Source organism: Atheta coriaria, unplaced genomic scaffold (genome assembly GCF_025399875.1).
Source record: "Atheta coriaria isolate IRGN ID8LTWV9N9 unplaced genomic scaffold, Caltech_Dcor_3.1 hic_scaffold_9_pilon, whole genome shotgun sequence".
In the NCBI taxonomy this organism is placed as follows: domain Eukaryota; kingdom Metazoa; phylum Arthropoda; class Insecta; order Coleoptera; family Staphylinidae; genus Dalotia; species Dalotia coriaria.
The window spans coordinates 10,151,668-10,166,634 of record NW_027045451.1 but is presented as its reverse complement, the minus strand read 5'-3'; the positions used below and the strand labels follow the sequence as shown (position 1 = coordinate 10,166,634).

The 14,967-nt window shown below is 39.9% G+C and overlaps 5 protein-coding genes across 5 annotated transcripts; 3 read left to right on the top strand and 2 right to left on the bottom strand.

The window, feature by feature from the left end:
- Positions 1-70: 70 nt before the first annotated feature.
- On the bottom strand, positions 71-1,148 carry LOC135797978 (eIF-2-alpha kinase GCN2-like). The gene is made up of 3 exons (XM_065310620.1): positions 846-1,148; positions 606-766; positions 71-368 (listed from the first exon to the last, which is right to left on the bottom strand). Exons 1-3 carry the CDS (start codon positions 897-899, stop codon positions 71-73), a joined length of 513 nt encoding a protein of 170 aa, XP_065166692.1. The 5' UTR covers positions 900-1,148.
- A 279-nt stretch (positions 1,149-1,427) lies between these two features.
- Rox8 (TIA1 cytotoxic granule associated RNA binding protein Rox8) lies at positions 1,428-4,660 on the top strand. The gene has a single exon (XM_065310858.1). The coding sequence runs from the start codon at positions 1,876-1,878 to the stop codon at positions 2,977-2,979; it is 1,104 nt and encodes a 367-aa protein (XP_065166930.1). The 5' UTR covers positions 1,428-1,875; the 3' UTR covers positions 2,980-4,660.
- Positions 4,661-5,411: 751 nt separating this feature from the next.
- On the top strand, positions 5,412-6,842 carry LOC135798944 (aldo-keto reductase family 1 member A1-like). The gene is made up of 5 exons (XM_065311934.1): positions 5,412-5,703; positions 5,753-5,856; positions 5,909-6,112; positions 6,170-6,420; positions 6,479-6,842. The coding sequence occupies exons 1-5, from the start codon at positions 5,577-5,579 to the stop codon at positions 6,786-6,788; spliced, it is 996 nt and encodes a 331-aa protein (XP_065168006.1). The 5' UTR covers positions 5,412-5,576; the 3' UTR covers positions 6,789-6,842.
- Mcm5 (Minichromosome maintenance 5) lies at positions 6,786-9,553 on the bottom strand. The gene is made up of 6 exons (XM_065311933.1): positions 9,246-9,553; positions 8,905-9,160; positions 8,662-8,834; positions 8,366-8,606; positions 7,854-8,291; positions 6,786-7,789 (listed from the first exon to the last, which is right to left on the bottom strand). The coding sequence occupies exons 1-6, from the start codon at positions 9,398-9,400 to the stop codon at positions 6,863-6,865; spliced, it is 2,190 nt and encodes a 729-aa protein (XP_065168005.1). The 5' UTR covers positions 9,401-9,553; the 3' UTR covers positions 6,786-6,862.
- A 279-nt stretch (positions 9,554-9,832) lies between these two features.
- On the top strand, positions 9,833-14,477 carry Prp39 (pre-mRNA processing factor 39). The gene is made up of 9 exons (XM_065311567.1): positions 9,833-10,054; positions 10,165-10,826; positions 10,883-11,137; positions 11,514-11,639; positions 12,300-12,574; positions 12,630-12,786; positions 12,852-12,962; positions 13,028-13,863; positions 13,925-14,477. Exons 1-9 carry the CDS (start codon positions 10,027-10,029, stop codon positions 14,172-14,174), a joined length of 2,700 nt encoding a protein of 899 aa, XP_065167639.1. The 5' UTR covers positions 9,833-10,026; the 3' UTR covers positions 14,175-14,477.
- Positions 14,478-14,967: the final 490 nt, after the last annotated feature.

The window sequence follows — 14,967 nt, the reverse complement described above, 5'->3', positions numbered from 1 at the left end:
TCTAAAAGTGACAATATCGAAAGTTAATTTTATATACTAACAAGTGTGGTGAGAAATTTTGCGGATAAAATCATTTAACTGATTTAAATTGCATTTTTCTGAAGAAGAATAAACATTTACTTGCCTCTTGATCCAACTTTGCTTGCTCTTTAAGTTGTTGTTGCTGTTGTCTCTGAATCATCTGCTCATAAAAGCTTGTTTCTGATGGTTTTCGATGTTCAAATAAAAATTCTTGTACATACATTGACAGGTCAAAAACCATGGCATTCCCCACATGTTTTTGAGCTTCTTTTTGCAATCCCTTGAGCAACAGTTGAGCTTCTTCCTTTGAAATGCCCTTTTCATTGCATATGCCTAGTTGTGGCACCCTATAAGTATGATATCATAGTTTGAACTCATTCCAGACAATAAAGCAAAGAATGAATGTTAAAATGTAAGCTTTTATTATATTTGTTAAATCATAAGATGAAAGCAAAACAAATAGCACAGCACAATTAAAAACAAATGAACAACAACCAGAATATATGCAGTTTAATTATTAATCCCAAAACCAAATGATACATAAAGTTATATACAAATGATAATGATTAGATGAAGTTTATTACTCAAAAGGATATCGATCAGAGCAGGTCACCAGCAGATCAACTCTGGCATTTGCTTCATCTGTGCTTCCTTGTTGTGGAGTTAAAGTTAGAGAAAACTTCAGTGGATGCCATATGTTCCAAGCAGAATTACGCAAATCGCGCACATCATCGACATATATCGCCTGAAAACCGGTAAACATTGTTTTAATGTTGTAAAAATCAAGAAAATTCAATCGGTTTTAGTTAATAAATGCTAACTACCTTCAAAGCCTCAAATTCGTTATCTTGTTGTTCCTGGATGTCTTCGCTGGACATTGCTTGCTATTGTTTTGTTTATTCAGCAATAAACATTTCGAAAAATGTTATCAGTGGAGGTTATGGTAAATACATACGAAATGTCAAAACAAACACAACATCTGCACCCGGCATGTTTGGCATTGAAAGAGTAAAAAATTGAGACAAATGCAACCAATCCAATTTAAATTCAATAATTTAGACTTTATTATAGGATTAAACTATTTATTAAAGGTAATAATAAATTGTTTCTAAAATTTGAATTTCTTTGTTTTTGTTTGTTATATAATTTTTGTTTAGTTGGCTGCATATTTGCAAATTTGGCAAGGTTGGGAACAGTGTCAAAAAACTGTTTGAATTCAATGTTGAACTTATTAAAGTCAGCATAATTATTACATTGTTAATTTAAAAGCATATAATAAGTGAATCAATTTTATGTAAGTTTTTAATTATCACGTAAGGAATATAATTGAAATTGGAAATTTTCTGAAAGAATCCGGATCCGACGATACCCGAATTGGCCGAATAGCTGTCATTTATTGCGATTGTGGTTTTGTGAAGTTTTGTGGGCGGAGCGTCAACGACTTGTTGCTAACTTCGCTCTCACAACGAAAAGCTTGTTTTCGATCACAGCGAATCGATAAAGTCGACAAAGAAAAGTGATTAGCCGCCTGGGAAAATCGTCAATTAGCGTAGTGCGCGTTCCAGAGTGCGGGCGATCCACAGATCGGCAGTCCGCGCTAATAGACGCTCGGTTTTGGCCAGTCGGCCGCCACCGGCCAGCCATTTTGTTTCGTTTGACAGCCAGTCGCGGCAGAATAACACGAAGAGAAAGTCAGCCATCCGCCGCGTTTCTGCCCTGGTGCTGCCGTCCGTGGCAAATTAAGGCCGCCAGAAGCGCTCTCCCCGCGGTTCGACGCAATACATGCATTTGTGAGCGGTCGGCGGCGCGGTAAGTGGGTGTGCGGGTGACGACTAGTAAACGGCCGGCGTCATCATGTCGGAAGAGAGCTTCCCAAAAACACTGTACGTGGGCAACCTCGACGGCACCGTGTCCGAGGATCTGCTCTGCACGCTGTTCGCGCAAATCGGTCCAGTCAAGGGCTGCAAGATCATCCGCGAGCCGGGCAATGATCCCTACGCATTCGTCGAGTTCGCCAACCACCAGTCGGCATCCACCGCACTGGCGGCGATGAACAAACGCGTCTTTCTCGACAAAGAAATGAAGGTAAACTGGGCGACCAGCCCGGGCAACCAGCCGAAGACGGACACGTCCAACCACCATCACATCTTCGTCGGCGACCTGTCGCCCGAGATCGAGACTGACACGCTCCGCGAGGCCTTCGCTCCCTTCGGGGAGATCTCCAACTGCCGGATAGTACGCGACCCGCAGACGCTCAAGTCCAAGGGGTACGCATTCGTCTCGTTCGTGAAGAAAGCCGAAGCGGAGACGGCCATTCAAGCGATGAACGGCCAGTGGCTGGGATCGCGCTCAATTCGCACCAACTGGTCAACGCGCAAGCCGCCGCCACCGCGCGCCGACAAGCCACAACAACGCAGCAAGCAGCCCACCTACGAGGAGGTATACAATCAGACCTCGCCGACCAACAGCACCGTCTACTGCGGCGGCTTCACGAACGGCATCAGCGAGGACCTCATGCAGCAAACCTTCGCCCAATTCGGCGTGATTCAGGACATCCGTGTCTTCAAAGACAAAGGATACGCATTCATCCGCTTCTCCAGCAAGGAGTCAGCGACGCACGCCATTGAAGCGATACACAACAGCGAGATCAACGGCCAGGTAGTCAAATGCTTCTGGGGCAAGGAAAACGGCGGTCCTGCCGGGGATGGCGCCGCAGGTGCAGCAGCGCCTAGCATCACACCCGCTCAAGGTCAACAATACCCGTACGGTTATGGTCAGTACTGGTATCCGCAGGGGTATGCTGCCGCGCAAGGCGGCTACATGCAGGGCTACTATCAGTACCCGAACTATCCAGGACAATATTGTGTGGTGCCGCAGGGCCAATGGGCCGGACAGGGCGCGCAACAGCCCAACACCCAAGTATTGTATGCGCCCATGCAGAAGTACCCCTCACAGTGAGCGCATTAACAACTTGAGTAACTATCAAACACACACTCATCGGTGTTTTGTCTGTTGCATACGTTTGATTCGATAGCTGGTTTATAAATTAGCAATATATAATTATCAATATAAATGGGATGAGTTATCTTGTTTCGCGCGAGAATGTATCCGGAAATCTCGCCGTTTTCTTGTGCATTTGCGCGCGCAACATAACAATATGACTTAATTTTCGAATGCAAAACCATTGAAGGCTATAAATTTTGAAATTCACTGTAAATCACGTTCGTGTACGTTTCTCGCTTTAAACTTCTTGCCCATGGTTTCAGTGTGGAACGTAAACGAGGATCGAAACTGGGGATAATCAACAATATATCATATTTATTGTTATAAACCTAAAATATCGATAAACCCCACGAATACTTCGACGATGCAAATGAATATTTGTTTGCAATTAATGCGTTTATTTTGTTTCGCACGCATTTTGTCAACTCTTTGAACTCTAGTATAGTTTGTTCTTCTCTCTTTGATTAATGAGAGCGCTGAAACACACACACACACACACACACACTGAAAACGCCGCCGAAATAAATTCTTTGACATTTTCACTCTCAACACACACACACTCACACGCACTTTGCAAGTGCAGCGCGCGCGCAGGAAAATTGTAAATATCTATTTTATATTATAAAAACGTATATTGAATAGTTGTTTCATTTTTTTTTAATGTAAAATTAGTTAGGAACAAGCTATACATTGTGATACAACCAGTAATATTTAAGTTTGTATTATATTGGTTTGATCACCAGTCAACGAACGAGAGCAGCGCAGGCGGACTGAGAGCGTGAGATGTGCGAGTTGGTAATTCTTAAGGCGATTAGAAATTAAGAATTCTGAAAACAGAAACAGGCGCGAAAATGTATCGAGTGCTGCGGAACTGCGTGAGTTTCGGCAAACAACAAAACAAACGCACACGACGCTCCTCTTCCCATTCGAATGTATCCCGGCGTCGAGATGGACACGATTCGTAGTTGATAGTTTAGTTTTTTACGTTTTTTATTGCAACGCCAATGGGGAGCATTTCGGGAGGAGCGCCGCGTGCGCGCTAGTGTAAAAAAAATTACTCTAAACTCGTAGACGATATGTATATTAAGTAATTTAGTCTATAAAAGTTAAAGCAGAAATACTAATGCTAAGCGAAAACAGAAATTGTAACTTAAAAAAGAGCGGCGTTCCCATTTCTCTGCCCCCACACCCGATGTGAAGAACAAACGTGAGTCGAAGTGAAGACACAATAATAACGAATTTTCAGCTAATGACTTAACGATTTAAATTAATTAGTAACGAGCATGAAAACGAATGCAGATGGTCGCGATGATATGTGTGTGTGTCAGTGTACCATGTCCCTTCCTTTTCGATGAACGTGTTAAACGGTTGTTCACGCCCGCCCCCAAACCACATATGTACTAAATTCTTGGGGTAATGCCGATCGCCGATTTGTTTGGTGATCACACTTGCATCCCACTCCTCCCCCCGAATCTACTTTAAGTACTATTTAAGGATGAACCATGAGACATGTGGTCATAATGTATAAGTGAAACGAGGACGATTTCGAGTGCGACGATGATTTTTGTAATGAAAATGATATACATTCATGTATATGCTAGTTGTTAATGATAATAAAACTTCAGGTCTGGGAAAATCTCACATTTTATCAAACCTCTTATGAATTAACAAAGTATATCCAATTATTATAAGAAAATTGTCGGGTTTTTAGGCATAATTTTATATTTTTTAAGAAATTTTGAGAAAAAAGTTGAAAATTGACACTTAAATCTGAAAACAAAATGGCGTTTGAGACTTCCAGTACACAAAAATCAAATTTTACATTTTTTAATCATGAAAACTGAGTAAATATAGTTAAATCTATTGAAGTTTGCGTAGTTTTTGTTTATGGATGGTAAACAAGCAAGAATATAGTAGAAATAGCATTCAAAAGGAAAGAAAACTGTAATTTTCGAGTCAATACATGAAAAAAACCTACATCCAAGCTTTTGTTTGGTTGTTTTTCCTTTACTTTGTATTTTGTTGATAGATTTTACCCTTGGGCATAAAAGTAGTAAGTTTATTGTGTTAGTGAACTGAAAGGTCGACTTTTGCCGAAGTAGTACATACATAATTAATATTAATTAATAATAATTACACGAAAACACAACGTGCTACATTAATTATCATATTCTCAATTTTTCTTACTTTTAGCTATGCAAATATTTGATCAAAAGCATTAATTATTCAGGAAAATGTTGGAATATGATTATGACAAAATGGCGACTAATAAATTTCGTCAAAAAAACGATTAATTTAGAAATAATCAATCCAGAATCATTTATATAACTCTGCAGCTAATATTGAGCTTATATTTTGACAGAATTAAGTGATTTGATACTTTTCATTCTCACTTGATTGTTTAAACTTGTCAAAATTATTAATTGTGAGCCGCAATCATTGCGCGCCTAACTTTATTAATAACCGGCGGGTATATAACGCGCAAATCGGTCCACGCGTTGTCTAATTTTACGCGAGCGCTCTTCGCAAGTGCAAGTGCAAGATTACATAAAATGCAACATGTCCAGCTGTCCCCCGAGATTTCCGTGCCGATTATTGGCTTGGGCACATGGAAAGCACATCCGGATGAGATGCAAACCGCCATCGAGACCGCCATTGCAGCTGGATACCGTCATTTCGGTAATATACAAACTCCACAGTTTAAAATTCTAAAACATTTAAATTTTAGACACTGCATTTAACTACAACACCGAAGAATCCCTGGGCAATGCATTGGAACGTTTGATTCTACAAGGAAAAATCAAACGCTCTGAATTATTCATCACAACAAAAGTAAACAAAGCAATATTTTACAGTTTTTCATGCAATAATCAATCGATTTCAGTTGCCCGTGTTTGGGAATCGTGCCAGCGATGTCGAGCGTTTTCTTACAATGTCACTAGCGAAATTAAAAATGGACTACGTGGATCTCTACCTGATTCATATGCCATTTGCGTTTGCTTGTGAAGCGGATTCAATGCAACCAGCGAAAAACGACGATGGGTCCATGCGGTTGGATATGGATAGTAATCCCCTCGACACCTGGCGAGTAAACTCATAAAAATCATGCTGTAAGTTTACTTTGTGCTAAACATGTTTGTCGCAGGCCATGGAGGCTGAGGTGCGTCGTGGACGGGCGAAAACAATCGGTTTGTCCAACTTCAACATTAATCAGATTCGTAAATTATACTCAGAGGCTAAAATCAAACCCACAATGTTACAAGTCGAGATACACGCTTATCATCAACAAACAGAGTTGATACAAGCATGCAGGGAGTTAAATATGGCCGTTACGGCGTATTCCCCATTGGGTAGTCCTTGTGCGCAGAGCCATTTTCAGGAAAAATACGATCACAAGTAAGTTAACTCTATTATAAAGCTTATTTTTTAACAAAACCTTGTTTACATGCTGCAGACGTGATATTCCTGAATTATTAACCGATCCAGTCGTGGAAGAAATCGCCAAGAGTTTGGATAAAACGCCTGGGCAAGTACTTCTGAAACATTTAATACAACGCGACGTTGTGGTGATACCAAAATCAGTGAATACCAAACGCATTAAGCAAAACATCGACATTTTGGATTTTGAACTCTCAGATGACCACCTAGCGAAACTAGACGCTTTGGATCGAGGTGAGAAAGGCAGAGTTTTCGATTTCAGATTCTTCAAAGGCGTAGAAACTCATCCGGAGTATCCTTTCGCAAACAAAACGCACATCCTATGAATTATGCAAAAAATCGTTGAATATATTAATAAAAAAAAAGTGGCTTACAAGAGATTACAATGTTTCAAAATGGTCTAACTAAGACGGTACAACATCTTGCGCTGCATGCGATGCTGGAGTTCTCCTCGCCTGATCATAGTATGAATAACTTTAAGCACAGCCCGCTCTGGATACTGTTGTTTAGCGAAATCTTGCAGCACAGTCTGTTGTGAGATCTGTGTGCCCATTGCAAAGCGCTGTTTCAACTGCTTTTCAATCCTCGCGAGTGTTTCATGTTCTTCTTCAGTGGTAAATCCTTCTACGCCTGATAAACTACCACTCATGGCTGCATCCAGAGTAGACACTTGGAACAATCTTAATGCTTCATCGATATGCGTCTCGGTAGCAAAAGGTAACAGTTGCATCTTTGCAAGACTCTCAGCTATACGTATGACAGCCTCAAGTTGTCTTACAGTGATCGGAATAGAATGTTTCTTTTGTTCGTGTTGTAAAGTCTTGTTACGCATCATAACGTATTTGCGTTTGAGTTTATCGCCGGCTTCGGCGTTGAGACGAGGTCCACAACGTGTACGGCAGTAGTTGATGAATTTCTTGATGAGGTCAATAGACAACTCGCCTTCTTTCGGTTCGTTTGTGCCTTGGTTTGAGTTCATGTGTACGCCCATAATGTGTCGAGCTAGGGTTTTATCGCGTTGAGCGTCATGTTCATCTTTGACGATGAAAATCATATCAAAACGTGAGAGAATTGTTGGGAGGAAATCAATGTTTTCTTCGCCTTTGGTTTCATCCCAACGGCCGAAGATACTGTTAGCTGCAGCGAGTACAGAACAACGAGAGTTTAAAGTTGTGGTGATTCCGGCTTTGGCAATAGAGATTGTTTGTTGTTCCATGGCTTCGTGGATGGCAACACGATCATCTTCACGCATTTTATCGAATTCATCGATGCAGACAACTCCGCCATCAGCTAGAACCATCGCACCTCCTTCCATTATGAAGTTTCTCTGAGAAATTTAAAGAAAATCGATTACAAAACTATTCAGGATTGAATTGAGTCAAATTATTTACCGATGAAGGATCTCTCATGACAGATGCTGTTAAACCAGCAGCAGAACTGCCTTTACCCGAAGTATAAACAGAAATCGGCGCAACTCTTTCCACGAACTTCAACAATTGCGACTTGGCTGTACCAGGATCACCCAAAAGTAGCACATTGATATCACCCCTACGGGTTAAACCATCCGGAAGCTTCTTTCGGGATCCTCCAATTAAAAGACAAGCGATTGATTTCTTGATATCCAACGCGCCGAAAATGGAAGGCGCAATACTCTGCGCTAAACGCTCATAAATATTCGGTGAAGATGCCATTCTTCTGAATAAATCTTCCTCTTCAGAAGTAACTACCGAAACACCACCTCCACCCAAGCCTTCACTATCGATTTGGATACCAACCACACGCATATAAGGAGCGCGTACGCCTGTTATGGCTTTCTCACGATGATCCATCTTTAATATTAATTATTTAGTAATTAAAACCTTAGTAACTTTGTAGGTAAAAATAAGTTAAGTATAATGCTTACTCGTGAAGGCTTTCCAACTTTTTTAATCGAGTAGATGCCGAGGATGAACACACGGTTGCCCGGAACGACCTTTTCGCACAAATAACGATCACAGTAGAGCGTTAAATGACGTGGAATCTCACCCTGAGGAATACCATCGGGTAATTCTTGGAGTTTGAGTACTTGGAAGTCGACGCAGTGGCACTTATCTGGGATGATGAAGTATGGATCGATGGGGCATTTTGGTCTTCCTGCTTGCTCCCTAGTTATTTATAAATTATTAACAAGTTGATATAAAAATTTGAATAAAATCTTACGTGTTACACTTTCGCGGCATGACATATCCTTCAAGACCTGCTTTAATCGGCAGATTGGAGATGACATTGCTGCAGGAACGACATTGAATTGCGATTTTGGTTGCTTTCGCACGAATACCCGATGCGCTGATGATGATGCCAGGAATTTTAACCAGTTTCGAAACTACATCAGACTGTAATACAATAATTAGTTAAAATCAGCCATTTTAAACCTTTAATGTTTAAAAATATGATGAAACATACAGTCATTGCTCTTAAATTAGCAGCACTGCCATTTGAATTGAGCATAATCTGAATATCCTGAATCTTTTCTTCTCCTGCTGGTCTTGGAGCAGTCAGTTCATCAGCAATCTCCTTGGCAGCCTCCTCAAAGATAACTAAATGTTCAGTGGGTAGTTTATTAATTTTCTCAGCCAGAGTTTCATCAAAACTGGCCAGATCTTCAATGTTAACTTCAAGGTAGTATTGATGCAAAGTGTAGTTTCTTTTGAGAGCATCACTATTCACAGAAAAATTAAATAAACAAAAGGACTTTATAGAAATAAAGTTACAAAGTAAAATTTATGTATTAATTTTATACATACCGATATTTGTAGTTGAAATTATCCCCATGAAATTGACGAATGAATTCTTTGAACTTTTTCTTCACTGCTTGCAAATTAATGTGATTATCGTTCACGTTTGTGTCTCCAGTGAAGTTATCACTGTAGAAAACACCGGCGTCGTCAAATCCTTCCATGGTATAGTTTTAGTTTTTATAATTGTAATTTATTTAAAGTAGGAATAATCAATAATATTTTAAAAGTAGCGTATCAGACAAGTACACAACAAATACCGCCAAATAACTAGCGTTGAGTTTTAAACAAGTTTGGTTAAAGTAGGAGCTTTGGCGCGAAAGATTTGGAGAGTTCAGCTTTACACTAGAAACGTTTTACACTAGAAATAGAACTAAAGCTTTTGCAGCGCCACTTCTACACGCATTGATTGGAAATAAAAATCAAATTAAATTGTGTTATAAATGGCATTTATTATTACAATAATATTATAAATATAAGTTTTATATAATTGATTACTAAACTTTGGTTTATTGAAGTTTCTTTTATTAATTTAAATTTGAATTTGCATTTTTGTGTTGTCATTCAAAATGGCGTCGCTGTAGCGCGTGCGTTTGTTATGCGCAAGGTCGCGGCAAATTGCCGCAGTTGTTTGCGGGTGGCGGATGTGTTTGGTCATCGTATCGTAAAATTTTACCACAAAATCGTTGAAACCACATTGGTTCTATTTTATTCATTCGTCAATCGATGCAATAACAATTAGTCAGTGCGTTTTGTATTATTAAGTGCCGGTGTGTCGTCTCCAGCGATCATGGAGGACTTCGAAGGCTCAGCACCAGGTTAGTCACATAACATTGCTTTTTTCGCTGTTAATATTATTACAACGATGGCTTTGAACCTCATTATCTTATGTTTGACGTGTTTACAATGCAACACCGTATGTGTGCAGTTCGCAGAACACGTTCCGGCCGTGCCATCATTGAAGTCTCGCCGAAGCCTACTCGAAAGAGTCGCAAAAAAGTACAGGTCGACTCATCCGACACCGAAAACGAACAAGCACCGCCGCGTGAACAACCCGAACAAATCGAGCAACCTGAAAACGCACACTTTGATGACATCCGAACAGAATTCGCCGAAAATGATTTCAAAAGCTCCGAGGAGATGAAAGATATTGAGAATGAAACAGAAAGCACTGAAATTAAATCAGAAACCATTGAAATGATTACATCAGACATGCCAGAAGACTCCAACAGCATGACAAATGACTTCAACTCATTCAAAGGAGCAGAAAGCTCATCGGATGCCATCAACAATGAATCAAACAGTTGCTTTGAGGATGGTTTTGTCATGAGTGAGAATGGCAACCATGATATGGAGGATAACAACATGGAAGTGATGGAAGAAGTTGCAATGGATGAAGACATCCAGCAAGAAACTGAGGAAGAATCAAAGGATGGTGCTGAAAATGCGGCCAAGGCTGACCCAGATGCTGAGAACATCTCAGAAGATGAACTGCCCACAATGCAAGCTGTAAAAGTGCCAGAAACTGAAGAAGTGTCTGATGAAGAACTACCAGGACCCAAGAGGGCTGAATTACCTGCTGATACTGAGGTAAGTTTAACCATAAATTAATTCTATGGTGGCATAACATGTTTTCATTTGTTTAGAATGTGTCTGAAGAAGAATTGGAGACTGTAAAGAATAATAAAAGAAAATTGGAGGGTGATGACAACGGATCACCTGCATCTGATGAAGTGGCTAGCAAGAAACCGTCGTTAGATAAAACCGCAGAGGGAGAACAGGAAGAAAAAGACAAAGCGCCTAAGAAATTACCTGAATTGGATAAGTACTGGAAGGCAGTGAATGATGAACCTGCAGATTTCACTGGATGGACTTATCTTCTACAGTATGTTGATCATGAGGTATGTAGCATGCATTTATTTGAAGAATTTGATAAATTAAATAAGAAAAAATGAGGTTAACATATTCTTGAAGTGAAAAATGTTGATTTTTGTGCTTAAATTTGCTTTTTAAAGCACAAAAACACAGAAAAGCACTCCTAAAATACACTATCTTTGATAACTAACCTAATATAAACCCTTTTTATGCATTTTCTAATGTTAAAATGATGAATTCTGTCTAAGATTGTTTTACGATGTCGCTCTAAAGCAATCCTGCAATTTCGATCATGAAGAAACTCGCAGAGGCCATCTGATTACACTTAAATTTATTGTTATAATGATTATATCCCTGATAGGTTTATTAATTTAGAATTGTGTGCATTGTTTCAACTTCTAGAATGACATGGAGGCGGCTCGTGAAGCATACGACGCGTTCCTCTCACATTACCCGTACTGCTATGGCTACTGGCGCAAGTACGCCGACTACGAGAAGCGCAAGGGCAACAAGAAGAAGTGCGAAGAGGTAAGTGCACGCCAGCGCGGCGTAGAAATCGCACAAGTGCTGAAATACATGATATACGTATTTGATAATTGACTGAGTAATCGTTTTGCAATCCCCACAGCTCTTCGACGGCTGCACTACTAACTGCTGTTATTCTGATATACATAATACTTATAAAGTTCATTGTATGTTACTTAAGGCTGTACATTGTTAGGTTGTGTTATACCTTTGAGATACCTCACAAAATGTTTTGTTATACATAATGTACGTTGTACGTAGTACGATTTGCGCACCAAACTAGCCAGAAATTCTCGCTCGGTGAGCCCTCGCGGGGTGCTCTCGTGGTGCTGGAGAAATTGGGGGTGGTCGCACCGGTGGAAATCTCTCTCTCTCACTCACTTGTGTCGCCCGTTACAAAAAGAGCAAACGAAATGTAAGGACCAAAAGATAATTTGCGAATACTGTCGGTACCAGAGCCTAAGCTTTCGGTCAGATCATAATCATATACTTTCTAATAACACCGTTTATATTCTTATAGAAATTATGATATATAACATACGAAAGCTAATCGAGCATTGCCTTGCAGGGTGACCGCGGCGCGCGTTTGCAACATGCGCGAGGAACGCGCGTCGTGGTGGGTGTGGTGTGTTTTACTATAATTTTTGATGATTCTGTGCGAAGGTGTTCGAACGCGGGCTGAAGGCGATCCCGTTGTCCGTCGATTTGTGGATTCACTACCTCACCTACGTGCGGACGGTCAAGCCGGATGATGAGGAGTTTATTCGGTCGCAGTTTGAGAGGTCTCTGGAGGCGTGCGGGCTCGAATTTCGATCGGATCGTCTATGGGAGAATTACATCAAGTGGGAAGTGGAGGGAAAACGTCTTCTGCATGCTACTATTGTTTATGAGAGGCTGTTGGCTACTCCTACGCAAGGATACACACAACATTTTGAAAAGTAATAATTATTTTGTTTATAAGTTTAGTTTTATGATAAATATTATGTTTTACAGCTTTCAAGAGCATGTAATGACAAATCCACCGAATAAAGTGCTGGAAGTTGATGAATTTCTTGCATTACGCAAGGAAATCAAAGCTGTGCTTAAACAGGACGCGGCTGATGTTGCTGACAATCCTGATATTCCTCCAGGAGAGGATAATGAAGATACTGTAAGTATAAATTATTTTAAACTGACGAAATCGATTTTTTTTTATGTTAATTCTATTAAAATTAGAATACTGATGAAGAAACAAAAGCAATCCGTGAGAGAATCATCTCGATTCGTCGAAAAGTCCACAAAAATACATCAACTGCCGTCACAGCTCGTTGGAATTACGAAGAAGGAGTAAGTCTATACCATAAAAACTTAAAATTGGTACAAATATTTACGTTTTTCTTGTTTTTATTTAGATTAAACGTCCATACTTTCACGTAAAACCTCTTGAACGTTGTCAACTCAAAAACTGGCAAGATTATCTCGACTATGAAATCGAACAAGGCGACAAATCGCGAATAATTGTACTTTTTGAACGTTGCCTCATTGCGTGCGCTCTATACGAAGAGTTTTGGCTCAAGTTTGTTCACTATCTGCAAGGCCTCAAAGAGGATTCGCTTCAGGCAAAAATTAAAGACGTTTTCGAGCGTGCTTGTACAATCCATCATCTTAAGAAACCCAACGTGCATCTCCAATGGGCTCTGTTTGAAGAGTCTGTTCAGAATTATAACAAAGCAGCGGAAATCTTGCAGAATTTAGAGAAATCAGTTCCGAATTTACTGCAGGTTGCTTATAGACGGATTAATTTAGAGCGCCGGCGAGGTGATCTTGAGAAATGTTGTCAATTGTACGAGCATTATATTCATAATTCTAAGAATAAGGTTATTTCGACAAATATGGCGATTAAGTACGCGCGATTTTCGACTATGTTGTTGAAAGACAATGCTAAGGCGATCGAGATTATCAACACTGCAATCGCAAAAGATGCAAATAACTCGCGATTGTATCTGCAGTTGATTGATTTGACCCTGCATAGAGAGGACTTCAAAGAGGAGGATGTCCTCAAAGCGATTGATTCGTTCCTGGATAAGGAGAGTACAGATATCGATCAGAAAGTAATGTTTGCGCAGCGAAAGTTGGAGTTTTTGGAGGATTTCGGTGCGGATATTGCATCCGTCCAGCAGGCGTACGAAGACTATCAGAAATGCATCAAGGCAAGCAAGGAACAAAGCAAGAAAAAGGATAACAAAGTGTAAGTTATAAATTTTCAACTTTTTATCTTGATTTTTATTATTGTGTTCTGTTTCTGGCAGTGATGTGAATAAAAAAGACAAAAACGTGCCGTCAACGACATCCGCCTCGAATTCGTTCAACAATTACGGCAACTACAGTTCATCAGCGGCCGGCTCCTACCAGTACGGTAATTCACAACAGGGCACATACAACCAGTACCAGCAGTACGGTCAAGGCGACCAATATCAGTACCAAGGCTGGCAGTACCAGGGAAATTACGGTGGCTACAATCAATGGAGCGGTTACGGCAGCAACTACAGCTACCAGTAGTAGTAATAGCGTCATGTCACGTCGAATTAGATTCAAGAGTCATTTGTTAACATATTGATTAAGATATGTTTAATGTTAGGTTTACTTTGACCCGGAATCAACATGCGTTGGATACTTTTTAGTCGACCACGTGAAAATTTTCATTTTTAACTGGTTGAGGTTGAGTGCTACGTTTTGTGCCAGTGTATATTAAAAATATTTTTCATAATTTGTAATAGTTATACTTCAGTTTGTGATTGAATAACTCGCTTAAAGATTGAAATTGAAAGAGAAGCGTTCGAATTAAACTGCTTTTTATCGAAACACATGCTCATTAGTCTCGCTAAAACAAAATGGCTGAAATGATTTGAATAATTTTGCTTTAAATGAAATGAATAGTAGTTTTAAGCTTTGTTTTAAATTTTTATGTTAAACCACCGCTGTGGTTTAAAAGAGTATGAAAAACAGTGGAAATACTTAAAAGTTCAGCTGAAAATAGGTAATTTTGTATTCTAATCGGCATAACGAATGGCAAATGTGGTTTAAACAAATTGTCACTTAGGGGCTGTCCATTAATCACGTGATCTTTTTTTTCATTTTTTGGACCCCCTCCCCTTGGTGATACGTCGTGAGGTTTAAGATTACCCCACCCCCACCCCCATCATCACGTGTATTTTAATCCCAACAAAGAATAATAAAATTTTTCTCTTTAGAAATCGTGCGTTTGACGAAAAAATAAATACACGTGATATCTTACTCCACTCCCCTCCCCTGGTGATTTTTCGTGATTTTTAACAAACCCCTCCCCTTCATG